This window comes from Carcharodon carcharias (genome assembly GCF_017639515.1).
Source record: "Carcharodon carcharias isolate sCarCar2 chromosome 27 unlocalized genomic scaffold, sCarCar2.pri SUPER_27_unloc_1, whole genome shotgun sequence".
Taxonomy (NCBI): Eukaryota; Metazoa; Chordata; class Chondrichthyes; order Lamniformes; family Lamnidae; genus Carcharodon; species Carcharodon carcharias.
In genome coordinates, this window is record NW_024470624.1 from 6674682 (window position 1) to 6701822 (window position 27141).

The 27141-nt window shown below is 50.7% G+C and overlaps 1 protein-coding gene across 1 annotated transcript in view; it reads right to left on the reverse strand.

Moving 5' to 3' along the window:
* Positions 1–27141, reverse strand: part of LOC121273628 (zinc finger protein 219-like) — a 59661-nt gene that overhangs the window by 26115 nt on the left and 6405 nt on the right. The window contains exon 2 of the mRNA XM_041180773.1: positions 24375–24517. Coding sequence (XP_041036707.1) covers positions 24375–24517 — 143 coding nt within the window. The remainder of the gene's footprint in view (positions 1–24374; positions 24518–27141) is intronic.

The following is a 27141-nucleotide window of genomic DNA, read 5'->3' on the forward strand; positions in this document are numbered from 1 at the left end:
GAGTAAAGCTCCCTCTACACCGACTCAATCAAACACTCCCAGGACAGGTACAGCACAGGGTTAGATACAGAGTAAAGCTCCCTCTACACTGTCCCCATCAAACACTCCCAGGACAGGTACAGCACGGGGTTAGATACAGAGTAAAGCTCCCTCTACACTGTCCCCATCAAACACTCCCAGGACAGGTACAGCATGGGGTCAGTTACAGAGTAAAGCTCCCTCTACACTGTCCCCATCAAACACTCCCATTACACGTACAGCACGGGGTTAGATACCGAGTGAAGTTCCATCTACACCGTCCCCATCAAACAGTCCCAGGGCAGTTGAAGCATGGGGTTAGATGCAGGGTAAAGCCCAATCTACACCGTCCACATCAAAGTCTCCCAGGACAGGTACACTACGGGGTTAGATGCAGAGTCAAGCTCCCTTTACACCGTCCCCATCAAACACTCCCAGGACAGGTACAGCACGGCGGTTAGAAACAGATTAAAGCTCCCTCTACACTGTCCCCATCAAACACTCCCAGGACAGGTACAGCATGGGATTAGATACAGAGTAAAGCTCTCTCTACACCGTCCCCATCAAACACTCCCAGGACAGACACAGCACAGGGTTAGATACAGAGTAAATCTCCCTCTACACCGTCCCCATCAAACACTCCCAGGACAGACACAGCACGGGGTTAGATACAGTGTAAAGCTCCCTCTACACTGTTCCCATCAAACACTCCCAGGACAGGTACAGCATGGGATTAGATACAGAGTAAAGCTCTCTCTACACCGTCCCCATCAAACACTCCCAGGACAGACACAGCACAGGGTTAGATACAGAGTAAATCTCCCTCTACACCGTCCCCATCAAACACTCCCAGGACAGACACAGCACGGGGTTAGATACAGAGTAAATCTCCCTCTACACTGTCCCCATCAAACACTCCCAGGACAGGTACAGCATGAGGTTCGATACAGAGTAAAGCTCCCTCTGCACTGTCCCCATCAAACACTCCCAGGGCAGGTACTGCATGGGGATAGAAACAGAGTAATGCTGCCTCTTCATCGTATCCATCAAACATACCCAGGACAGGTACAACACGGGGTTAGATCCAGAGTAAAACTCCCTCAATTCCAACCCCATCAAACACTCCCAGGTGAGCGAATGCACGAGGTTAGATAAAGAATATAGCTCCCTCTACACTGTCCCCATCAAACACTCCCATGACAGGTACAGCACGGGGTTAGATTCAGAGTCAAGCTCCCTCTACACTGTTCCCATTAAACACTCCCAGGACAGTTACAGGGCAGGGATTAGGTACAGAGTAAACCTCCCTCTAACCCCACCCAATCAAACAAACCCAGAACAGGTAGAGTGCTGGGTTAGATAAAGAGTAATCATCTGTCAACACTGTCCCCATGAAATATTCACAGGGCAGGTACAGCACGGGGTTAGATGCAAAGTAAAGCTACCTCTACACTGTCCCCATCAAACACGCCCAGGGCAGGTACAGCACAGGTTTAGATACAGAGTAAATCACCCTCTACACTGTCCCCGACAAACACTCCCAGGACAGGTACGGCACGGGGTTAGATACAGGGTAAAGCTCCCTCTACACCGTCCCCATCAAACACTCCCAGGACAGGTACAGCATGGAGTTAGATACAGGGTAAAGCTCCCTCTACACTGTCGCCATCAAACACTCCCAGGACAGGTACAGCATGGGGTTAGTTACAGAGCAAAGCTCCTTCTACATTGTCCCCACCAAACACTCCCAGGCAGGTACAGTACAGTGTAGGATAAAGGGTAACGCCACCTCTACACCATCGCCATCAAACACTCCCAGGACAGGTACAGCACGAGGTTAGATACAGAGTAAAACTCCCTCTATACTGTCCCCATCAAACATTCCCAGGACAGGTACAGCACGGTGTTAGATACAGAATAAAGCTCCCTCAACAATGTCCCCGTCAAACACTCGCAGGGCTGGTACAGCATGGGGATAGGATAGGGAGCAAAGATCCCTCGACACTGCCCTCATCAAACACTCCCAGGCCAGATACTGCACGGGGTTAAATACAGAGTAAAGCACCCTCAACACTGTCCCAATCAAACACTCCCAGGACAGGTACAGCACAGGGTTAGATACAGAAGAAAGGTCCCACTACATTGCCCCATCAAACATTCCCAGGACAGATACAGCACGGGGTTAGATACAAAGTAAAGCTCCCTCTACACTGTCCCCATCAAACACTCCCAGGAAATGTACAGCATAGATTTGATACAGAGTAAATGTCCCAATACACTTTCCCCATTAAACACTCCCAGGAGATGTACAGCATAGAGTTGATACTGAGTAAAGGTCCCTCTACAGTGACCCCAGCAACATTCCCAGGGCAGGTACAGCAGGGGGTTAGATAAGGAGTAAAGATCCCTCGACACTGCCCTTATCAAACACTTCTGGACAGGTACAGCACGGGGTTAGATAATGAGTAAAGCTCTATCTACACTGTCGCCATCAAACACTCCCAGGACAGTTAAAGTACGGAGTTAGATACAGAGTAAAGCTCCGTCTACACCGTCCCCATCAAACACTCCCAGGACAGGTACAGCACGGGGTTAGATACAGAGTAAAGCTCTATCTACACAGTTGCCATCAAACACTCCCAGAACAGGTACAGTACGGAGTTAGATACAGAGTAAAGCTCCGTCTACACCGTCCCCATCAAACACTCACACGCAGGTACAGTACGGTGTAAGATAAAGGGTAATGCCACCTCGACACTGTCCACATCAAACACTCCCAGGGCAGGTACAGCATGGGGTTAGATACAGAGGAAGGCACCTTCTACACTCTACCTATCAAAATCTCTCAGGACAGGTGCAACACGGGGATTGAAGTAGAGCAAAGCTCCCCCTTCATTGTCCCCATCAAGCACTCCCAGAACAGGTACAGCATGGGTTTAGATACAGAGTAAATATTCCTCTAAACTGTCCCCGTCTATCACACCCAGGACAGGTACAGCATGGGGTAGATACAGAGTAAAGATCCCTCTACGCTGTCCCCAACAAAAACTCCCAGGACAGGTACAGCACCGGGTAAGATACAGAGTAAAGCTCCCTCTACACTGTCCCCATCAAACACTCCCAGGACAGGTACAGCACAGGGTTAGATACAGAGTAAACCTCCCTCTACACTGTCCCCATCAAGCAATCCAAGGACAGGTACAGTACGGGGTTAGGTACAGAGTAAAGATTACTCTACACTGTCCCCGTCAAACACTCTCAGGTCAGGTACAGCACGGTTTTATATACAGAGTAAAGATTCCTCTAAACTCTCCCCATCGATCACTCGCAGGAAAGGGACTGCACGGGGTTAGATACAGAGTAAAGCTCCGTCTACACCGTCCCCATCAAACACTCCCAGGACAGGTACAGCACGGGGTTAGATACAGAGTAAATCACATTCTACACCATCCCCATCAAACACTCCCAGGCAGGTACAGTACAGTGTAAGATAAAGGGTGAAGCCACCTCTACACTGTCCCCATCAAACACTCCCAGGACAGGTACAGCACGGGGTTAGATACAGAGTGATGCTCCCTATACACTGTCCCAATTTAATACTCCCAGGACAATTAGAGTACAGTTTTAGATACAGTCTAAAGCTTCCTCTATACTGTCCCCATCAAACACTCCCAGGACAGGTACAGCACAGGGTTAGATACAGAGTAAATCTCCCTCTACACTGTCCCCATCAAACACTCCCAGGACAGGTACAGCACGAGGTTCGATACAGAGTAAAGCTCCCTCTACACTGTCCCCATCAAACACTCCCAGGACAGATACAGCACGGAGTTAGATACAGAGTAAAGCTCGCTCTACACTGTCCCCATCAAACACTCCCAGGACAGGTACAGCACGAGGTTCGATACAGAGTAAAGCTCCCTCTGCACTGTCCCCATCAAAAACTCCCAGGACAGGTACAGCACGGGGGTTAGAAACAGAATAAAGCTCCCTCTACACTGTCCCCATCAAACACTCCCAAGACAGGTATAGCTTGGTATTAGATACAGAGTAAAGCTCTCTTTACACCGTCCCCATCAAACACTCCCAGGACAGGTACAGCATGGTGTTGCATATAGAGTAAAGGTCCCTCTATATTGTCCCCATCAAACACTCCCAGGCAGGCACTGCACGGTGTTAGATACATATTAAAGCTCCCTCTTCACTGTCCCCTTCAAACACTCCCAGGACAGGTACAGCTCGGGGTTAGATACAGTGTAGAGCTCCCTCTACACCGTCCCCATCAAACACTCCCAGGGCAGGTACAGCATTGAGCTGATACAGAGTAAATCTGCCTCTACACCGTCCCCATCAAACACTCCCAGGACAGACACAGCACGGGGTTAGATACAGAGTAAAGCTCCCTCTACACTGTCCCCATCAAACACTCCCAGGACAGGTACAGCATGGGGTCAGTTACAGAGCAAAGCTCCTTCTACAGTGACCCCATCAAACACTCCCAGGACAGGTACAGCATGGGGATAGATAGGGAATAAAGATGCCTCGACACTGCCCTTATCAAACACTCCTGGACAGGTACAGCACGTAGTTAAATACAGAGTAAATCTCCTTCCACACCATCCACATCAAACACTCCCAGGCAGGTACAGTACAGTGTAAGATAAAGGGCAGAGCCAACTCTACACTGCCGCCATCAAACACTCCCAGGACAAGTACAGCACGGGGTGACATACAGAGTAATGCTCCCTATACACTGTCCCAATTTAATACTCCCAGGACAATTACAGTACAGTTTTAGATACAGACTAAAGCTTCCTCTACACTGTCCCCAACAAACACTCCCAGGATAGGTACAGCACAGGGTTAGATACAGAGTAAAGATCCCTCTACACTGTCCCCATCAAACACTCCCAGGACAGGTACAGCACGAGGTTCGATACAGAGTAAAGCTCCCTCTACACTGTCCCCATCAAACACTCCCAGGTCAGGTACTGCATGGGGATAGAAACAGAGTAATGCTGCCTCTACATCGTTTCCATCAAACATACCCAGGACAGGTACAGCACGGGGTTAGATCCAGAGTAAAACTCCCTCAATTCCAACCCCATCAAACACTCCCAGGTGAGCGAATGCACGAAGTTAGATAAAGAATATAGCTCCCTCTACACTGTCCCCATCAAACACTCCCAGGACAGGTACAGCACGGGGTTAGAGTCAGAGTCAAGCTCCCTCTACACTGTTCCCATTAAACACTCCCAGGACAGGTACAGCACGGGGTTAGATTCGGAGTCAAGCTCCCTCTACACTCTCCCTATCGAACACTCCCAGGACAGGTACAGCACGGGGTTGGATACAGAGTAAGTTCCCTCTACACTGTCCCCATCAAACACTCCCAGGACAGGTACAGCACAGGGTTAGATACAGAGTAAACCTCCCTCTACACTGTCCCCATCAAGCACTCCCAGGACAGGTACAGCACGGGGTTAGTTACAGAGTAAAGATTCCTCTAAACTCTCCCCATCGATCACTCGCAGGACAGGGACTGCACAGGTTTAGATACAGAGTAATGCTTCCTATACACTGTCCCAAACTAATACTCACAGGACAATTACAGTACACTTTTAGATACAGAGTAAATCTCACTCTACACTATCCCCATCAAACACTCCCAGGAGAGGGACACCACGAGGTTCGATACAGAGTAAAGCTCCCTCTACACCGTCCCCATCAAACACTCCCAGGGCAGGTACAGCACGGGTTTAGATACAGAGTAAAGCTAACTCGACACTGTACCCAACAAACATTCGCAGGACAGGTACAGGGCGGGCATTAGGTACAGAGGAAATCTCCCTCTACCCCCACCATATCAAACACTGCCAGGACAGGTACAGCACTGGGTTAGATACAGAGTAAAGCTCCCTCTACACTGTCCCCATCAAACACTCCCAGGACAGGTACAGCACGGGGTTAGATACAGAGTAAAGCGCCCTCTACACTGTCCCCATCAAACACTCCCAGGACAGGTACGGCACGGGGTTAGATACAGACTAAAGCTCTCTCTACACTCTCCCCATCTAACACTCCCAGGACAGGTACAGCATGGGGTCAGTTACAGAGCAAAGATCCTTCTACAGTGACCCCATCAAATGCTCGCGGGACAGGTACAGCATAGAGTTGATACAGAGTAAAGGTCCCAAGACACTGTCCCCATCAAACACACCCAGGACAGGTACAGCACGGGGTTAGATACAGATTAAAGCTCCCTCTACACTGTCCACATCAAACACTCCCAGGGCAGGTACAGCACGGGGTTAGATACAGGGTAAAGCTCCCTGTACACTGTCCCCATCAAACACTCCCAGGACAGGTACAGCACGGGGTTAGATACAGAGTAAAGCTCCCTCTACACCATCCCCATCAAACACTCCCAGGACAGGTACAGCACGGGGTTAGATACAGAGTAAATCTCCCTCTACACTGTCCCCATCAAACACTCCCAGGACAGGTACAGCACGAGGTTAGATACAGAGTAAAGCTCTCTCTACACTGTCCCCATCAAACACTCCCAGGACAGGTACAGCATGGGGTCAGTTACAGAGCAAAGCTCCTTCTACACTGTCCCCATCAAACACTCCCAGGCAGGTACACTACAGTGTAAGATAAAGGATAAAGCCACCTCTACACCATCGCCATCAAACTCTCCCAGGACAGGTACAGCACGGGGTTAGATACAGAGTAATGCTCCCTATACACTGTCCCAATTTAATACTCCCAGGACAATTGCAGAACAGTTTTAGATACAGACTAATACTTCCTCTACACTGTCCCCATCAAACACTCCCAGGACAGGTACAGCACGGGGTTCGATACAGAGTAAAGCTCCCTCTACACTGTCCCCATCAAACACTCCCAGGGCAGGTACTGCATGGGGATAGAAACAGAGTAATGCTGCCTCTACATCGTATCCATCAGACATACCCAGGACAGGTACAGCACGGGGTTAGGTCCAGAGTAAAATTCCCTCAATTCCAACCCATCAAACACTCCCAGGTGAGCGAACGCACGAGGTTAGATAAAGAGTATAGCTCCCTCTACACTGTCCCCATCAAACACTCCCAGGACAGGTACAGCACGGGGTTAGATTCAGGATCAAGCTCCCTCTACACTGTTCCCATTAAACACTCCCAGGACAGCTACAGGGCAGGGATTAGGTACAGAGTAAACCTCCTTCTAACCCCACCCAATCAAACAAACCCAGAACAGGTAGAGCGCTGGGTTAGATACAGAGTAATCATCTGTCAACACTGTCCCCATGAAATATTCACAGGGCAGGTACAGCACGGGGTTAGCTGCAAAGTAAAGCTACCTCTACACTGTCCCCATCAAACACTACCAGAACAGGTACAGCACGGGGTTAGATGCAGAGTAAAGCTCCCTTTACACTGTCCCCATTAAACACTTCCAGGACAGGTACAGTACCTGGTTATCTACAGTGTAAAGATCCCTCTACATTCTCCCAATCATAACCTCCGAGGGCAGGTTCAGAACAGGGTAACGCACAGAGCAAATCTGCCTCTGTGCTGTACCCACCAATCAGTGCCAGGAATGAAGCAGCACAGGGTTAGATACAAGGCAAATTTCCATCTATACTGTCCCCATCAAACACTCACACGACAGGTTCAGCACGGGGTTAGATACAGACCTACGTGGTCGCCAAGAAACACTCCTAGGTCCGGTCCAGGACTGGGTTAGATACAGAGTATATCTTCCTCTACACTGTCCCCATTATCACTCTCAGAGCAGGTAAAGAACGTGGTTAGATTCAGAGTAAAGCTCCCTCTACACTGTCCCCATCAAAGACTCCCAGGGCAGTTACAGTACGAGGTTAGATACAGAGTAAGTTCCCTCTACACTGTCCCCATCAAACACTCCCAGGACAGGTACAGCACAGGGTTAGATACAGAGTAAACCTCCCTCTACACTGTCCCCATCAAGCACTCCCAGGACAGGAACAGCACGGGGTTAGTTACAGAGTAAAGATTCCTCTAAACTCTCCCCATCGATCACTCGCAGGACAGGGACTGCACAGGTTTAGATACAGAGTAATGCTTCCTATACACTGTCCCAAACTAATACTCACAGGACAATTACAGTACACTTTTAGATACAGAGTAAATCTCACTCTACACTATCCCCATCAAACACTCCCAGGAGAGGGACACCACGAGGTTCGATACAGAGTAAAGCTCCCTCTACACCGTCCCCATCAAACACTCCCAGGGCAGGTACAGCACGGGTTTAGATACAGAGTAAAGCTAACTCGACACTGTACCCAACAAACATTCGCAGGACAGGTACAGGGCGGGCATTAGGTACAGAGGAAATCTCCCTCTACCCCCACCATATCAAACACTGCCAGGACAGGTACAGCACTGGGTTAGATACAGAGTAAAGCTCCCTCTACACTGTCCCCATCAAACACTCCCAGGACAGGTACAGCACGGGGTTAGATACAGAGTAAAGCGCCCTCTACACTGTCCCCATCAAACACTCCCAGGACTGGTACGGCACGGGGTTAGATACAGACTAAAGCTCTCTCTACACTCTCCCCATCTAACACTCCCAGGACAGGTACAGCATGGGGTCAGTTACAGAGCAAAGATCCTTCTACAGTGACCCCATCAAATGCTCGCGGGACAGGTACAGCATAGAGTTGATACAGAGTAAAGGTCCCAAGACACTGTCCCCATCAAACACACCCAGGACAGGTACAGCACGGGGTTAGATACAGATTAAAGCTCCCTCTACACTGTCCACATCAAACACTCCCAGGGCAGGTACAGCACGGGGTTAGATACAGGGTAAAGCTCCCTGTACACTGTCCCCATCAAACACTCCCAGGACAGGTACAGCACGGGGTTAGATACAGAGTAAAGCTCCCTCTACACCATCCCCATCAAACACTCCCAGGACAGGTACAGCACGGGGTTAGATACAGAGTAAATCTCCCTCTACACTGTCCCCATCAAACACTCCCAGGACAGGTACAGCACGAGGTTAGATACAGAGTAAAGCTCTCTCTACACTGTCCCCATCAAACACTCCCAGGACAGGTACAGCATGGGGTCAGTTACAGAGCAAAGCTCCTTCTACACTGTCCCCATCAAACACTCCCAGGCAGGTACACTACAGTGTAAGATAAAGGATAAAGCCACCTCTACACCATCGCCATCAAACTCTCCCAGGACAGGTACAGCACGGGGTTAGATACAGAGTAATGCTCCCTATACACTGTCCCAATTTAATACTCCCAGGACAATTGCAGAACAGTTTTAGATACAGACTAATACTTCCTCTACACTGTCCCCATCAAACACTCCCAGGACAGGTACAGCACGGGGTTCGATACAGAGTAAAGCTCCCTCTACACTGTCCCCATCAAACACTCCCAGGGCAGGTACTGCATGGGGATAGAAACAGAGTAATGCTGCCTCTACATCGTATCCATCAGACATACCCAGGACAGGTACAGCACGGGGTTAGGTCCAGAGTAAAATTCCCTCAATTCCAACCCATCAAACACTCCCAGGTGAGCGAACGCACGAGGTTAGATAAAGAGTATAGCTCCCTCTACACTGTCCCCATCAAACACTCCCAGGACAGGTACAGCACGGGGTTAGATTCAGGATCAAGCTCCCTCTACACTGTTCCCATTAAACACTCCCAGGACAGCTACAGGGCAGGGATTAGGTACAGAGTAAACCTCCTTCTAACCCCACCCAATCAAACAAACCCAGAACAGGTAGAGCGCTGGGTTAGATACAGAGTAATCATCTGTCAACACTGTCCCCATGAAATATTCACAGGGCAGGTACAGCACGGGGTTAGCTGCAAAGTAAAGCTACCTCTACACTGTCCCCATCAAACACTACCAGAACAGGTACAGCACGGGGTTAGATGCAGAGTAAAGCTCCCTTTACACTGTCCCCATTAAACACTTCCAGGACAGGTACAGTACCTGGTTATCTACAGTGTAAAGATCCCTCTACATTCTCCCAATCATAACCTCCGAGGGCAGGTTCAGAACAGGGTAACGCACAGAGCAAATCTGCCTCTGTGCTGTACCCACCAATCAGTGCCAGGAATGAAGCAGCACAGGGTTAGATACAAGGCAAATTTCCATCTATACTGTCCCCATCAAACACTCACACGACAGGTTCAGCACGGGGTTAGATACAGACCTACGTGGTCGCCAAGAAACACTCCTAGGTCCGGTCCAGGACTGGGTTAGATACAGAGTATAGCTTCCTCTACACTGTCCCCATTATCACTCCCAAAGCAGGTAAAGAACGTGGTTAGATTCAGAGTAAAGCTCCCTCTACACTGTCCCCATCAAAGACTCCCAGGGCAGTTACAGTACGAGGTTAGATACAGAGTAAAGCTCCCTCTACACTGTCCCCATCAAACACTCCCAGGGCAGGTACAGCACGGGTTTAGATACAGAGTAAAGCTAACTCGACACTGTACCCAACAAACATTCGCAGGACAGGTACAGGGCGGGGATTAGGTACAGAGGAAACCTCCCTCTACCCACACCCTATCAAACACTGCAAGGACAGGTACAGCAATGGGTTAGATACAGAGTAATGATCTGTCAACACTGTCAGCATGAAATATTCACAGGACAGGTACAGCATGGGGTTAGATGCAAAGTAAAGCTACCTCTACACTGCCCCCATCAAAAACATCCAGGGCAGGTACAGCACAGGTTTAGATACAGAGTAAATCACCCTCTACAAGGTACCCATCAAACACTCTCAGGGCAGGTACAGCACGGTGTTAGATACAGAGTAAAGCTCCCTCTACACTGTCCCCATCAAACACGCCCAGGACAGGGACAGCGCGGGGTTAGATACAGAGTAAAGCTCCCTCTACACTGTCCCCATCAAACACTCCCAGGACAGGTAGAGCACGGGGTTAGATACAGAGTAAACCTCCCTCTACACTGTACCCAACAAACATTACCAGGACAACTATAGCCCCGAGTTAGATACAGAGTAAAGCTCCCTCTACACTGTCCCCCACAAACATTCCCAGGACAGCTATATCCTGGGGTTAGATACAGAGTAAAGCTCCCTCTGCACTGTCCCCATCAAACACTCCCAGGACATGTACAGCACAGGGTTAGATACAGAGTAAAGCTCCCTCTACACTGTCCCCATCAAACCCTCCCATTACACGTACAGCACGGGGTTAGATACCGAGTGCAGTTCCTTCTACACCGTCCCCATCAAACACTCCCAGGGCAGTTGAAGCATGGGGTTAGATGCAGGGAAAAGCCCAATCTACACCGTCCACATCAAAGTCTCCCAGGACAGGTACACTACGGGGTTAGATGCAGAGTAAAGCTCCCTCTACACTGTCCCCATCAAACACTCCCAGGACAGGTACAGCACAGGGTTAGATACAGGGTAAAGTTCCCTCTACACTGTCCCCATCAAACACTCCCATGACAGGTACAGCACAGGGTTAGATACAGAGTAAAGCTCCCTCTACACTGTCCCCATCAAACACTCCCAGGACAGACACAGCACGGGGTTAGATACAGAGTAAAGCTCCCTCTACACTGTTCCCATGAAACACTCCCAGGACAGGTACGGCACGGGTTTAGATACAGAGTAAAGCTCCCTCTAAACTGACCCATCAAACACTCCCAGGACAGGTACAGGATGGGGTCAGTTACAGAGCAAAGATCCTTCTACAGTGACCCCATCAAACGCTCGCAGGACAGGTACAGCATAGAGTTGATAGAGAGTAAAGGTCCCAAGACACTGTCCCCATCAAACACACCCAGGACAGGTACAGCACGGGGTTAGATACAGATTAAAGCTCCCTCTACACTGTCCCCATCAAACACTCCCAGGACAGGTACAGCACGGGGTTAGATACAGGGTAAATCTCCCTGTACACTGTCCCCATCAAACACTCTCAGGACAGGTACAGCACGGGGTTAGATACAGGGTAAATCTCCCTCTACACTGTCCCCAACAAACACTCCCAGGACAGGTACAGCATGGGGTCAGTTACAGAGCAAAGCTCCTTCTACACTGTCCCCATCAAACACTCCCAGGCAGGTACAGTACAGTGTAAGTTAAAGGATAAAGCCACCTCTACACCATCGCCATCAAACTCTCCCAGGACAGGTACAGCACGGGGTTAGATACAGAGTAATGCTCCCTATACACTGTCCCAATTTAATACTCCCAGGACAATTACAGAACAGTTTTAGATACAGACTAAAGCTTCCTCTACACTGTCCCCATCAAACACTCCCAGGGCAGGTACTGCATGGGGATAGAAACAGAGTAATGCTGCCTCTACATCGTATCCATCAAACATACCCAGGACAGGTACAGCACGGGGTTAGGTCCAGAGTAAAACTCCTTCAATTCCAACCCATCAAACACTCCCTGGTGAGCGAACGCACGAGGTTAGATAGAGTATAGCTCACTCTACACTGTCCCCATCAAACACTCCCAGGACAGGTACAGCACGGGGTTAGATTCAGGATCAAGCTCCCTCTACACTGTTCCCATTAAACACTCCCAGGACAGCTACAGGGCAGGGATTAGGTACAGAGTAAACCTCCTTCTAACCCCACCTAATCAAACAAACTCAGAACAGGTAGAGCGCTGGGTTAGATACAGAGTAATCATCTGTCAACACTGTCCCCATGAAATATTCACAGGGCAGGTACAGCACGGGGTTAGATGCAAAGTAAAGCTACCTCTACACTGTCCCCATCAAACACTACCAGAACAGGTACAGCACGGGGTTAGATGCAGAGTAAAGCTCCCTTTACACTGTCCCCATTAAACACTTCCAGGACAGGTACAGTACCCGGTTATCTACAGTGTAAAGATCCCTCTACATTCTCCCAATAATAACCTCCGAGGGCAGGTTCAGAAGAGGGTAACGCACAGAGCAAATCTGCCTCTGCGCTATACCCACCAATCAGTCCCAGGAATGAAGCAGCACAGGGTTAGATACAAGGCAAATTTCCATCTATACTGTCCCCATCAAACACTCACACGACAGGTTCAGCACGGGGTTAGATACAGACCTACGTGGTCGCCAACAAACACACCTAGGTCCGGTCCAGGACTGGGTTAGATACAGAGTATATCTTCATCTACACTGTCCCCATTATCACTCCCAGAGCAGGTAAAGAAGGTGGTTAGATTCAGAGTAAATCTCCCTCTACACTGTCCCCATCAAAGACTCCCAGGGCAGGTACAGTACGAGGTTAGATACAGAGTAAATCTCCCTCTACACTGTCCCCATCAAACACTCCCAGGACAGGTACAGCACGGGGTTAGATACAGAGTAAGTCTCCCTCTACACTGTCCCCATCAAACACTCCCAGGACAGGTATAGCACGGGGTTAGATAAAGAGTAAAGGTCCCTCTACAGTGTACCCATCAAGCACTCCCAGGACAGGTACAGCACAGGGTTCATACAGAGTAAATTTCCCTCTACACTGTCCACATCAAACAGTCCCGGGGCACATACAGCACGGGGTTAGATACAGAGTAAAGCTCCCTCTACACTGTCCCCATCAAACACTCCCAGGACAGGTACAGCCCGGGGTTAGATACAGAGTAAAGCTCACTCTACACTGTCCCGAACAAACACTCCCAGGACAAGTACAGCACGGGGTTAGATACAGAGTAAAGCTCCCTCTACACTGTCTCCATCAAACTCTCCCAGGACAGGTACAGCACGGGGTTAGATACAGAGTAAAACACCCTCTACACTGTCCCCATCAAACACTCCCAGGAGAGGTACAGCACGAGGTTAGATACAGAGTAAAGCTCCCTCTACACTGTCCCCATCAAACACTCCCAGGACAGGTACAGCACGAGGTTAGATACAGAGTAAATCGCCCTCTACACTGTCCCCATCAAACACTCCAATTACAGTTACAGCACGGCGTTAGATACAGCATAAAGCTCCCTCTACACTGTCCCCATCAAACACTCCCAGGACAGGTAGTGCACGCGTTTCGTTACAGAGTAAAGCTCCCTCTACACTGTCCCCATCAAACACTCCCAGGACAGGTACAGCACGGGGTAAGATACAGAGTAAAGCTCCCTCTACACTGTCCCCATCAAACACTCCCAAGACAGGTACAGCACGAGGTTAGGTCCAGAGTAAAACTCCCTCAATTCCAACCCATCAAACACTCCCAGGTGAGCGAACGCACGAGGTTAGATAAAGAGTATAGCTCCCTCTACACTGTCTCCATCAAACACTCCCAGGACAGGTACAGCACGGGGTTAGATTCAGGATCAAGCTCCCTCTACACTGTTCCCATTAAACACTCCCAGGACAGCTACAGGGCAGGCATTAGGTACAGAGTAAACCTCCTTCTAACCCCACCCAATCAAACAAACCCAGAACAGGTAGAGCGCTGGGTTAGATACAGAGTAATCATCTGTCAACACTGTCCCCATGAAATATTCACAGGGCAGGTACAGCACGGGGTTAGATGCAAAGTAAAGCTACCTCTACACTGTCCCCATTAAACACTTCCAGGACAGGTAAAGTACCTGGTTATCTACAGTGTAAAGATCCCTCTACATTCTCCCAATCATAACCTCCGAGGGCAGGTTCATAACAGGGTAACGCACAGAGCAAATCTGCCTCTGCGCTGTACCCACCAATCAGTCCCAGGAATGAAGCAGCACAGGGTTAGATACAAGGCAAATTTCCATCTATACTGTCCCCATCAAACACTCACAAGACAGGTTCAGCACGGGGTTAGATACAGACCTACGTGGTCGCCAACAAATACTCCTAGGTCCAGTCCAGGACTGGGTTAGATACAGAGTATAGCTTCCTCTACACTGTCCCCATTATCACTCCCATAGCAGGTAAAGAACGTGGTTAGATTCAGAGTAAAGCTCCCTCTACACTGTCCCCATCAAACACTCCCAGGACAGGTACAGCACGGGGTAAGATACAGAGTAAAGCTCCCTCTACACTGTCTCCATCAAACACTCCCAGGACAGGTACAGCACGGGGTTAGATACAGCGTAAAGCGCCCTCTACACTGTCCCCATCAAACACTCCCAGGACAGGTACGGCACGGGGTTAGATACAGACTAAAGCTCTCTCTACACTCTCCCCATCAAACACTCCCAGGAGAGGTACAGCATGGGGTCAGTTACAGAGCAAAGATCCTTCTACAGTGACCCCATCAAACGCTCGCAGGACAGGTACAGCATAGAGTTGATACAGAGTAAAGGTCCCAAGACACTGTCCCCATCAAACACACCCAGGGCAGGTACAGCACGGGGTTAGATACAGATTAAAGCTCCCTCTACACTGTCCACATCAAACACTCCCAGGACAGGTACAGCCCGGGGTTAGATACAGAGTAAAGCTCACTCTACACTGTCCCGAACAAACACTCCCAGGACAAGTACAGCACGGGGTTAGATACAGAGTAAAGCTCCCTCTACACTGTCTCCATCAAACTCTCCCAGGACAGGTACAGCACGGGGTTAGATACAGAATAAAACACCCTCTACACTGTCCCCATCAAACACTCCCAGGAGAGGTACAGCACGAGGTTAGATACAGAGTAAAGCTCCCTCTACACTGTCCCCATCAAACACTCCCAGGACAGGTACAGCACGAGGTTAGATACAGAGTAAATCGCCCTCTACACTGTCCCCATCAAACACTCCAATTACAGTTACAGCACGGCGTTAGATACAGCATAAAGCTCCCTCTACACTGTCCCCATCAAACACTCCCAGGACAGGTAGTGCACGAGTTTCGTTACAGAGTAAAGCTCCCTCTACACTGTCCCCATCAAACACTCCCAGGACAGGTACAGCACGGGGTAAGATACAGAGTAAAGCTCCCTCTACACTGTCCCCATCAAACACTCCCAAGACAGGTACAGCACGAGGTTAGGTCCAGAGTAAAACTCCCTCAATTCCAACCCATCAAACACTCCCAGGTGAGCGAACGCACGAGGTTAGATAAAGAGTATAGCTCCCTCTACACTGTCCCCATCAAACACTCCCAGGACAGGTACAGCACGGGGTTAGATTCAGGATCAAGCTCCCTCTACACTGTTCCCATTAAACACTCCCAGGACAGCTACAGGGCAGGGATTAGGTACAGAGTAAACCTCCTTCTAACCCCACCCAATCAAACAAACCCAGAACAGGTAGAGCGCTGGGTTAGATACAGAGTAATCATCTGTCAACACTGTCCCCATGAAATATTCACAGGGCAGGTACAGCACGGGGTTAGATGCAAAGTAAAGCTACCTCTACACTGTCCCCATCAAACACTACCAGAACAGGTACAGCACGGGGTTAGATGCAGAGTAAAGCTCCCTTTACACTGTCCCCATTAAACACTTCCAGGACAGGTAAAGTACCTGGTTATCTACAGTGTAAAGATCCCTCTACATTCTCCCAATCATAACCTCCGAGGGCAGGTTCATAACAGGGTAACGCACAGAGCAAATCTGCCTCTGCGCTGTACCCACCAATCAGTCCCAGGAATGAAGCAGCACAGGGTTAGATACAAGGCAAATTTCCATCTATACTGTCCCCATCAAACACTCACAAGACAGGTTCAGCACGGGGTTAGATACAGACCTACGTGGTCGCCAACAAATACTCCTAGGTCCAGTCCAGGACTGGGTTAGATACAGAGTATAGCTTCCTCTACACTGTCCCCATTATCACTCCCATAGCAGGTAAAGAACGTGGTTAGATTCAGAGTAAAGCTCCCTCTACACTGTCCCCATCAAACACTCCCAGGACAGGTACAGCACGGGGTAAGATACAGAGTAAAGCTCCCTCTACACTGTCTCCATCAAACACTCCCAGGACAGGTACAGCACGGGGTTAGATACAGCGTAAAGCGCCCTCTACACTGTCCCCATCAAACACTCCCAGGACAGGTACGGCACGGGGTTAGATACAGACTAAAGCTCTCTCTACACTCTCCCCATCAAACACTCCCAGGAGAGGTACAGCATGGGGTCAGTTACAGAGCAAAGATCCTTCTACAGTGACCCCATCAAACGCTCGCAGGACAGGTACAGCATAGAGTTGATACAGAGTAAAGGTCCCAAGACACTGTCCCCATCAAACACACCCAGGACAGGTACAGCACGGGGTTAGATACAGATTAAAGCTCCCTCTACACTGTCCACATCAAACACTCCCAGGACAGGTACAGCCCGGGGTTAGATACAGAGTAAAGCTCACTCTACACTGTCCCGAACAAACACTCCCAGGACAAGTACAGCACGGGGTTAGATACAGAGTAAAGCTCCCTCTACACTGTCTCCATCAAACTCTCCCAGGACAGGTACAGCACGGGGTTAGATACAGAATAAAACACCCTCTACACTGTCCCCATCAAACACTCCCAGGAGAGGTACAGCACGAGGTTAGATACAGAGTAAAGCTCCCTCTACACTGTCCCCATCAAACACTCCCAGGACAGGTACAGCACGAGGTTAGATACAGAGTAAATCGCCCTCTACACTGTCCCCATCAAACACTCCAATTACAGTTACAGCACGGCGTTAGATACAGCATAAAGCTCCCTCTACACTGTCCCCATCAAACACTCCCAGGACAGGTAGTGCACGAGTTTCGTTACAGAGTAAAGCTCCCTCTACACTGTCCCCATCAAACACTCCCAGGACAGGTACAGCACGGGGTTCGATACAGAGTAAAGCTCCCTCTGCACTGTCCCCATCAAACACTCCCAGGGCAGGTATTGCATGGGGATAGAAACAGAGTAATGCTGCCTCTACATCGTATCCATCAGACATACCCAGGACAGGTACAGCACGGGGTTAGGTCCAGAGTAAAATTCCCTCAATTCCAACCCATCAAACACTCCCAGGTGAGCGAACGCACGAGGTTAGATAAAGAGTATAGCTCCCTCTCCACTGTCTCCATCAAACACTCCCAGGACAGGTACAGCACGGGGTTAGATTCAGGATCAAGCTCCCTCTACACTGTTCCCATTAAACACTCCCAGGACAGTTACAGGGCAGGGATTAGGTACAGAGTAAACCTCCTTCTAACCCCACCCGATCAAACAAACCCAGAACAGGTAGAGCGCTGGGTTAGATACAGAGTAATCATCTGTCAACACTGGCCCCATGAAATATTCACAGGGCAGGTACAGCACGGGGTTAGATGCAAAGTAAAGCTACCTCTACACTGTCCCCATCAAACACTACCAGAACAGGTACAGCACGGGGTTAGATGCAGAGTAAAGCTCCCTTTACACTGCCCCCATTAAACACTTCCAGGACAGGTACAGTACCTGGTTATCTACAGTGTAAAGATCCCTCTACATTCTCCCAATCATAACCTCCGAGGGCAGGTTCAGAACAGGGTAACGCACAGAGCAAATCTGCCTCTGTGCTGTACCCACCAATCAGTGCCAGGAATGAAGCAGCACAGGGTTAGATACAAGGCAAAATTCCATCTATACTGTCCCCATCAAACACTCACACGACAGGTTCAGCACGGGGTTAGATACAGACCTACGTGGTCGCCAAGAAACACTCCTAGGTCCGGTCCAGGACTGGGTTAGATACAGAGTATATCTTCCTCTACACTGTCCCCATTATCACTCCCAGAGCAGGTAAAGAACGTGGTTAGATTCAGAGTAAAGCTCCCTCTACACTGTCCCCATCAAAGACTCCCAGGGCAGGTACAGTACGAGGTTAGATACAGAGTAAAGCTCCCTCTACACTGTCCCCATCAAACACTCCCAGGACAGGTACAGCACGGGGTTAGAGACAGAGTAAATCGCCCTCTACACTGTCCCCATCAAACACTCCAATTACAGTTACAGCACGGCGTTAGATACAGCATAAAGCTCCCTCTACACTGTCCCCATCAAACACTCCCAGGACAGGTACAGCACAGGGTAAGATACAGAGTAAAGCTCCCTCTACACTGTCCCCATCAAACACTCCCAGGACAGGTACAGCACAGGGTAAGATACAGAGTAAAGCTCCCTCTACACTGTCCCCATCAAACACTCCCAGGCAGGTACAGTACAGTGTAAGATAAAGGATAAAGCCACCTCTACACCATCGCCATCAAACTCTCCCGGGACAGGTACAGCATGGCGTTAGATACAGAGTAATGCTCCCTATACACTGTCCCAATTTAATACTCCCAGGACAATTACAGAACAGTTTTAGATACAGACTAAAGCTTCCTCTACACTGTCCCCATCAAACACTCCCAGGACAGGTACAGCACGGGGTTCGATACAGAGTAAAGCTCCCTCTGCACTGTCCCCATCAAACACTCCCAGGACAGGTACAGCATGGGGATAGAAACAGAGTAATGCTGCCTCTACATCGTATCCATCAGACATACCCAGGACAGGTACAGCACGGGGTTAGGTCCAGAGTAAAGCTCCCTCAATTCCAACCCATCAAACACTCCCAGGTGAGCGAACGCACGAGGTTAGATAAAGAGTATAGCTCCCTCTACACTGTCCCCATCAAACACTCCCAGGACAGGTATAGCACGGGGTTAGATTCAGGATCAAGCTCCCTCTACACTGTTCGCATTAAACACTCCCAGGACAGCTACAGGGCAGGGATTAGGTACAGAGTAAACCTCCTTCTAACCCCACCCAATCAAACAAACCCAGAACAGGTAGAGCGCTGGGTTAGATACAGAGTAATCATCTGTCAACACTGTCCCCATGAAATATTCACAGGGTGGGTACAGCACAGGGTTAGATGCAAAGTAAAGCTACCTCTACACTGTCCCCATCAAACACTACCAGAACAGGTACAGTACCTGGTTATCTACAGTGTAAAGATCCCTCTACATTCTCCCAATCATAACCTCCGAGGGCAGGTTCAGAACAGGGTAACGCACAGAGCAAATCTGCCTCTGCGCTGTACCCACCAATCAGTCCCAGGAATGAAGCAGCACAGGGTTAGATACAAGGCAAATTTCCATCTATACTGTCCCCATCAAACACTCACACGACAGGTTCAGCACGGGGTTAGATACAGACCTACGTGGTCGCCAAGAAACACTCCTAGGTCCGGTCCAGGACTGGGTTAGATACAGAGTATATCTTCCTCTACACTGTCCCCATTATCACTCCCAAAGCAGGTAAAGAACGTGGTTAGATTCAGAGTAAAGCTCCCTCTACACTGTCCCCATCAAAGACTCCCAGGGCAGGTACAGTACGAGGTTAGATACAGAGTAAAGCTCCCTCTACACTGTCCCCATCAAACACTCCCAGGACAGGTACAGCACGGGGTTAGATACAGAGTAAAGCTCCCTCTACACTGTCCCCATCAAACTCTCCCAGGATAGGTACAGCATGGGGTTAGATACAGAGTAAAGCTCCCTCTACACTGTCCCCATCAAACACTCCCAGGACAGGCGCAGCACGGGGTTAGATACAGAGTAAAGCTCCCTCTACACTGTCCCCATCAAACACTCCCAGGACAGGTACAGCACGGGGTTAGATACAGAGTAAAGCTCCTTCTACAGTGACCCCATCAAACACTCCCAGGACAGGTACAGCAGGGGGTTAGAGACCGAGTAAATCGCCCTCTACATTGTCCCCATCAAACACTCCAATTACAGTTACAGCACGGCGTTAGATACAGCATTAAACTCCCTCAACACCGTCCCCATCAAACACTCCCAGGACAGGTACAGCACGGGGTTAGATAAAGAGTAAAGCTCCCTCTACACTGTCCCCATCAAACACTCCCAGGACAGGTACAGCAGGGGGTTAGAGACCGAGTAAATCGCCCTCTACATTGTCCCCATCAAACACTCCAATTACAGTTACAGCACGGCGTTAGATACAGCATTAAACTCCCTCAACACCGTCCCCATCAAACACTCTCAGGACAGGTACAGCACGGGGTTAGATACAGAGTAAAGCTCCCTCTACACTGTCCCCACCAAACACTCCCAGGACAGGTACAGCACGGGGGTTACATAGGGAATAAAGATCCCTCGACACTGCCCTTATCAAACACTCCTGGACAGGTGCAGCACGTAGTTAGATACAGAGTAAAGGTCTAACTACACAGTTACCATCAATCACTCCCAGGACAGGTACAGTACAGAGTTAGATACAGAGTAAAGGTCTAACTACACTGTCCCCATCAAACACTCCCAGAACAGGTACAGCACGAGGTTAGATACAGAGTAAAGCTCCCTCTAAACACTCCCCATCAAACATTCCCAGGACAGGTACAGGTTGAGTTTATATACTGTCTAAATCTACGTCTACACTGTCACCATTCAACACTCCCAGGACAGGTACAGCACTGGTTGTTATAGAGAGAAAAAATCCCTCCACAAATCCCCAATCAAACAATGTTAGAACAGGTGCAGCGTGGGACTAGATAAAGAGTAAAGCTCCCTCTACACTGTCCCCATCAAACACTCCCAGGGCAGGTACTGCATGGGGATAGAAAGAGAGTAATGCTGCCTCTACATCGTATCCATCAAACATACCTAGGACAGGTACAGCACCGGGTTAGATCCAGAGTAAAACTCACTCAATTCCAACCCCATCAAACACTCCCATGTGAAGGAATGCACGAGGTTAGATAAAGAGTATAGCTCCCTCTACACTGTCCCCATCAAACACTCCCAGGACATGTACAGCACGGGGTTAGATACAGAGTCAAGCTCCCTCTACATTGTTCCCATTAAACACTCCCAGGACAGGTACAGGGCAGGGATTAGGTACAGAGTAAACTTCCCTCTAACCCCACCCAATCAAACAAACCCAGAACAGGTAGATCGCTGGGTTAGATACAGAGTAATCATCTGTCAACACTGTCCCCATGAAATATTCTCAGGGCAGGTACAGCACGGGGTTAGATGCAAAGTAAAGCTACCCCTACACTGTCCCCATCAAACACGCCCAGGGCAGGTAGAGCACGGGATTAGATACAGAGTGAAGTTCCCTCTACACCGTCCCCATCAAACACTACTAGAACAGGTGGAGCATGGGGTTAGATGCAGGGAATAGCCCAATCTGCACCGTCCAAATCAAAGTCTCCTAGGACAGGTACAGCGCGGGGTTAGATGCAGAGTAAAGCTCCCTTTACACTGTCCCCATTAAACACTTCCAGGACAGGTAATGTACCTGGTTATCTACAGTGTAAAGATCCCTCTACATTCTCCCAATCATAACCTCCGAGGGCAGGTTCAGAACAGGGTAACGCACAGAGCAAATCTGCCTCTGCGCTGTACCCACCAATCAGTCCCAGGAATGAAGCAGCACAGGGTTAGATACAAGGCAAATTTCCATCTACACTGTCCCCATCAAACACTCCCAAGACTGGTACAGCACAGGGTTAGATACAGAGTAAAGCTCTCTCTAGACTGTCCCCATCAAACATCCCCAGAGCAGGTACAGCACGGGTTTAGGTACAGAGTAAAGCTCCCTCTACACTGTCCCCATCAAACACTCCCAGAGCAGGTACAGCACGGGGTAAAATACAGAGTAAAGCTCCCTCTACACTGTCCCCATCAAACACTCCCAGGACAGGTACAGTGCAGGGTTTGATACAGAGTAAAGCTCCCTCTACACTGTCCCCATCAAACACTCCCAGGACTGGTACAGCACGGGGTTGGATACAGAGTAAAGCTCCCTCTGCACCATCGCCGCGTCGGGTCAAATGCTCCCCCTCCGACAGGGGCTTCGACTGCCCCCTTCAGCTCCGCCCGACTCTGTGTCAGCATCCCAGGCCCACCCACATGGTATACATTGCCGTAACCTTTCATCTAAAGGCCCTGACCTTAGGAACACTGCACTGGAACTACTTCAACCACAGGTGCCTGAACGATCCGGCCTTGCCTGCTGCGCAGGGGTGCGGTGACCTTCTGGCGGTGCTGGGGGTCCCAGACAGATAGAGACTTCCTCTTTAAAAGGGGTCCCTGACAGAGAGAGACTCCCTCTTTAAAAGGGGTCCCTGACGGAGAGAGACTCCCTCTTTAAAAGGGGGTCCCTGACAGAGAGAGACTCCCTCTTTAAAAGGGGTCCCTGACGGAGAGACTCCCTCTTTAAAAGGGGGTCCCTGACAGAGAGACTCCCTCTTTAAAAGGGGGTCCCTGATGGAGAGACTCCTTCTTTAAAAGGGGCTTCCTGACGGAGAGACTCACTTTAAAAGGGGTCCCAGACAGGGAGACACTCCCTCTTTCAAAGGGGATCCCTAACAGAGAGAGACTCCCTCTTTCAAAGGGGGTCCCTGACGGAGAGACTCCCTCTTTAAAAGGGGGTCCCTGACGGAGAGACTCCCTCTTTAAAAGGGGGTTCCTGACGGAGAGAGACTCCCTCTTTAAAAGGGGGTCCCTGACAGAGAGAGACACTCCCTCGTTAACATGGAGCTGCCTCACGGAAAGAGACTCCCCCTTGAGTTGCGGGATCGGACTAACCCGTTTGACTTCTTCCGCAGGGGGGAGGTGGGGAGGAGGGGAGGGCTTGGAGTTCACTAGGGCCCCTCCTCCGCACTCCCCCTCCACCCCTCCCTCCCTCCCCGCTCCCCAGTGTTCTCCTGTGCCTGAAGCTTAGCCCTGGCATCACACACTGCATCACTTATACCCAACAGTGGGCAGACACAAAGGGAGCCCTTTTCTAAAGGCTGCTCGCTGCACAATCAGTCCCTTCACAGAACAGCCCATGAGCCCCAGACAAAGGGGAGCCCCTGGACAATGACACCAGGCCGATGAACATTCAGCCGGGGGACTCAGGCGTGCATTCCAAGATCAGTCTGAGGCATTTGAATGCCGGCGGGGGCGGGGGTGGGGGTGCACAAGAGCCTCTGCTTCACACACGAGGCCCCTCGCAATTCAACCATTTCAGCTCGTGAGACGTCACCGTCTCTCCCTCCAATCAGAGCGAATCCCCGACGGTGAGCTTCAGTCTCCCCCACCATTCAGCTTGATGTACGTGAGAGCAGACCAAGTGTGACTCTTTCACCAGCTACCTGTAAACGCCAAGAGGGAGATTCAACCTCACCCACCGTGCTGTACCTGTCGTGGGAGTGTTTGATGGGGACAGTGTCGAGGGAGATTTACTCTGTATCTAACCCCGAGCTGTTCCGTTCCTGGGAGTGTTTGATGGGGACAGTGTAGAGGGAGCTTTACTCTGTATCTAACCGCTGGGCCCAGGGGAGTTACTGCACGTGTTAGATACACTGTCCCGTGAAGCGCTCACGTAGGAAGCTTGGTGGACATTTGCAAACGTTGATGGGAGGGAGATATCTCGGATCGATATACCCCAAGCGTTCTGGTCACATGCTTCAGTTTGCCGGCTTCCGGTGTGTTGACGGAGGGGCGGCCGAGGGGGGTCAATGCGGCCAGACTCAACGTGTCCCGCGATGAGCGTTCATCCCTGACCCCGGGGGTTGGGGGGGGTGACCCTGCAACACATCGGTCCAACAGACACGCTTAGACAGGTTGCAAGCTCCTTCCCTCCCTCCCCCAACCCCAACCCCGTCCAGCCCACCTCGGTTCACTCCCCTCCACCCCACCCCCCGACGCCAGTGGACAGTCCCCTCCTTCCCTGCCCGGCGCCGCGCTCCCTCCCCACACCCCGGCGGCAGGCTCGGGTTCCACGGCTGCCGCCGGCGCTCCCGCCGCCTCTCTCGCAGCGAGTGGTGCGCCGCAGCCGGCTTCACCTGACCGAAACCCTCGCCGGCACCGGGGCTGTTTCCGCGGCCAGGAAGGGCTCCGACCGGAGGGGTGGGGGTGGTGGGGGGGGGGGGGGGGGGGGGGGCGGTGTGGGGGTGGGAGTGCGGGAAGGGAGGGGTGGAGGTGGGGTGCGGAGAAGCTGAAAGGGACGGAGGGGGGGATGGAGGGAGGCAGAGAGCTGTGTTGCTCTCTGTAATGTTAATCCTAATGTCGCTTCTCGCTCTCTTCATCCCTGGCGCTCTCTCTCTCTCTCTCTTTGTTTGCTTGTGCACCTCTCTCTCTCTATCTGTCTCCCCATCTCTCTTTGACCTCCCCCCACCCATCCCTCTTGTTGTCTCTCTCGAGTCTCTTTTTCACTGTCTCTCCCCCTCAGTGTGTGTGTGTGTGTGTGTGTGTGTCTGTCACCATCTGTCTCTCTCCGTCTGTTTTTCATTTCTGTTCCTCCCTCTCTTTCTGTACTGCTGTCTGTGATTCTATCTCTCTCTGTCTCCATCTCTGTTGCTCTCTCTGTCCTTCTCTCTCTCTGTGAATCTCCTCTCACCCTGTCCTGTCCTGTCACTCTGTCTCTCACTCTCTCTCTCTATCTCTCTGTGTGTCTCTCCTCTCACCTCATCCTGACCAGTCACACACACATTCTCTCTCTCCCTATCTCTCTCCGTGTCTCTCCTCGCACCCTGTCCTGTCCTGTCACTCTATCTCTCTATCTCTCTCTGTGTCTCTCCTCTCACCTCATCCTGACCAGTCACACACACATTCTCTCTCTCCCTATCTCTCTCCGTGTCTCTCCTCGCACCCTGTCCTGTCCTGTCACTCTATCTCTCTATCTCTCTCTGTGTCTCTCCTCTCACCTCATCCTGACGGGTCACACACATTCTCTCTCTCTCTCTATCTCTCTTCGTGTCTCTCCTCGCACCCTGTCTTGTCACTCTCTCTCTCACTCTCACTCTCTCTCTTTATCTCTCTCTGTGTCTCTCCTCTCATCTCATTCTCACCTGTCACTCTCTCTCTCTCTCTCTCACTGTCTCTGTCTCTGTCTCTCCTCTCACCTCGTCCTGTCTTGTCATTCTCTCTCTCTCACTCTCTCTCTATCTCTCTCAGTGTCTCTCCTCTCACCCCATCCTGTCCTGTCTCTCTCACTCACTCGCACTCACTCACTCTCCACATTCGTTTGCTCCCTGCCCCCCACTTTCAGTCTGTTTGTGCCTTGGTCCCCTCCTGGCCCGAAATGGGGATGTGGGAGAGGACACAGCCCGATATGCAATGGCAGCACCTATCCCCCTACACACCGTCCCTTCCCACACACCACCCCTTCCCCATTCATTCAGCCGCCCAATCCCTCTTTCTTTCCCTTGTGTGGCACATCTTTTGCGGGACGCTCCACGATCATCGGCCGCCGAGAAGCAAGGGAGACATCGCCTAACGCCAGAAGATGCCACAGAGAAGTGAGAGAGAAGGGGAGACGGACAGAGAGAGACACCCGGGGGGTGGTGGGGGGTGGGGGGTGGCGAGAAGAGAGAGGCACCAACTCCTTACAACTGACTTCCACCTGGCTCTGTATCGTCTGCCAAACTGGAGGGCTAACACCCGATCCCTTCATTTAAGCGCTTGAGACAGGCTGTGAATAGCTGAAGCCCCAGCGCCATACCTTGTGGCACTCCACTCGTCGCAGCCTGTCAACCCGCACATGACCCACTGCTTTCACTCCTCTAACCAGGCAAGTGGCAAGCAACATTCACGCCACACAAGTGCCAGGCAATGCGAACATACAAACTAGGGGCAGGAGGAGGCCATTCGGCCCTTCCAACCTGCTCCACCATTCGATAAGATCTGATTGTCATGATCCGCCTATTCTCCCCCCCACCCCCGCCGATAACCTTTCACCCCCCCTCGCTTATCAAGAATCTATCTCGCTCCGCCTTAAAAATATTCCAAGACTCCGCTCCCACCGCCTTTTGAGGAAGAGATTTCCAAAGACTCGCCGCCCTCTGAGAGAACAAGTTTCTCCTCGTCTCCGTCCTAAATGGGTGACCTCCTTATTTTTATACCGTGACCCCCCTTCCCCCCCCCCCCCCCAGTTCTAGATGCTCCCACAAGAGGAAACATCCTCTCCACATCCATTCAATGACCATCTCCAACAAGAGAGAATCCAACCATCGCCCCTTGATGTTCAATGGGCATTATCATCACTGAATCCCCCCCACTATCAACATCCTGGGGGTTACCATTGAGCAGAAACTGAACCGGACCAGCCATATAAACACTGTGGCTACAAGAGCAGGTCAGAGGCTGGGAATCCTGTGGAGAGTAACTCACCTCCTGACTCCCTCCCAAAGTTTATCCACCATCGACAAGG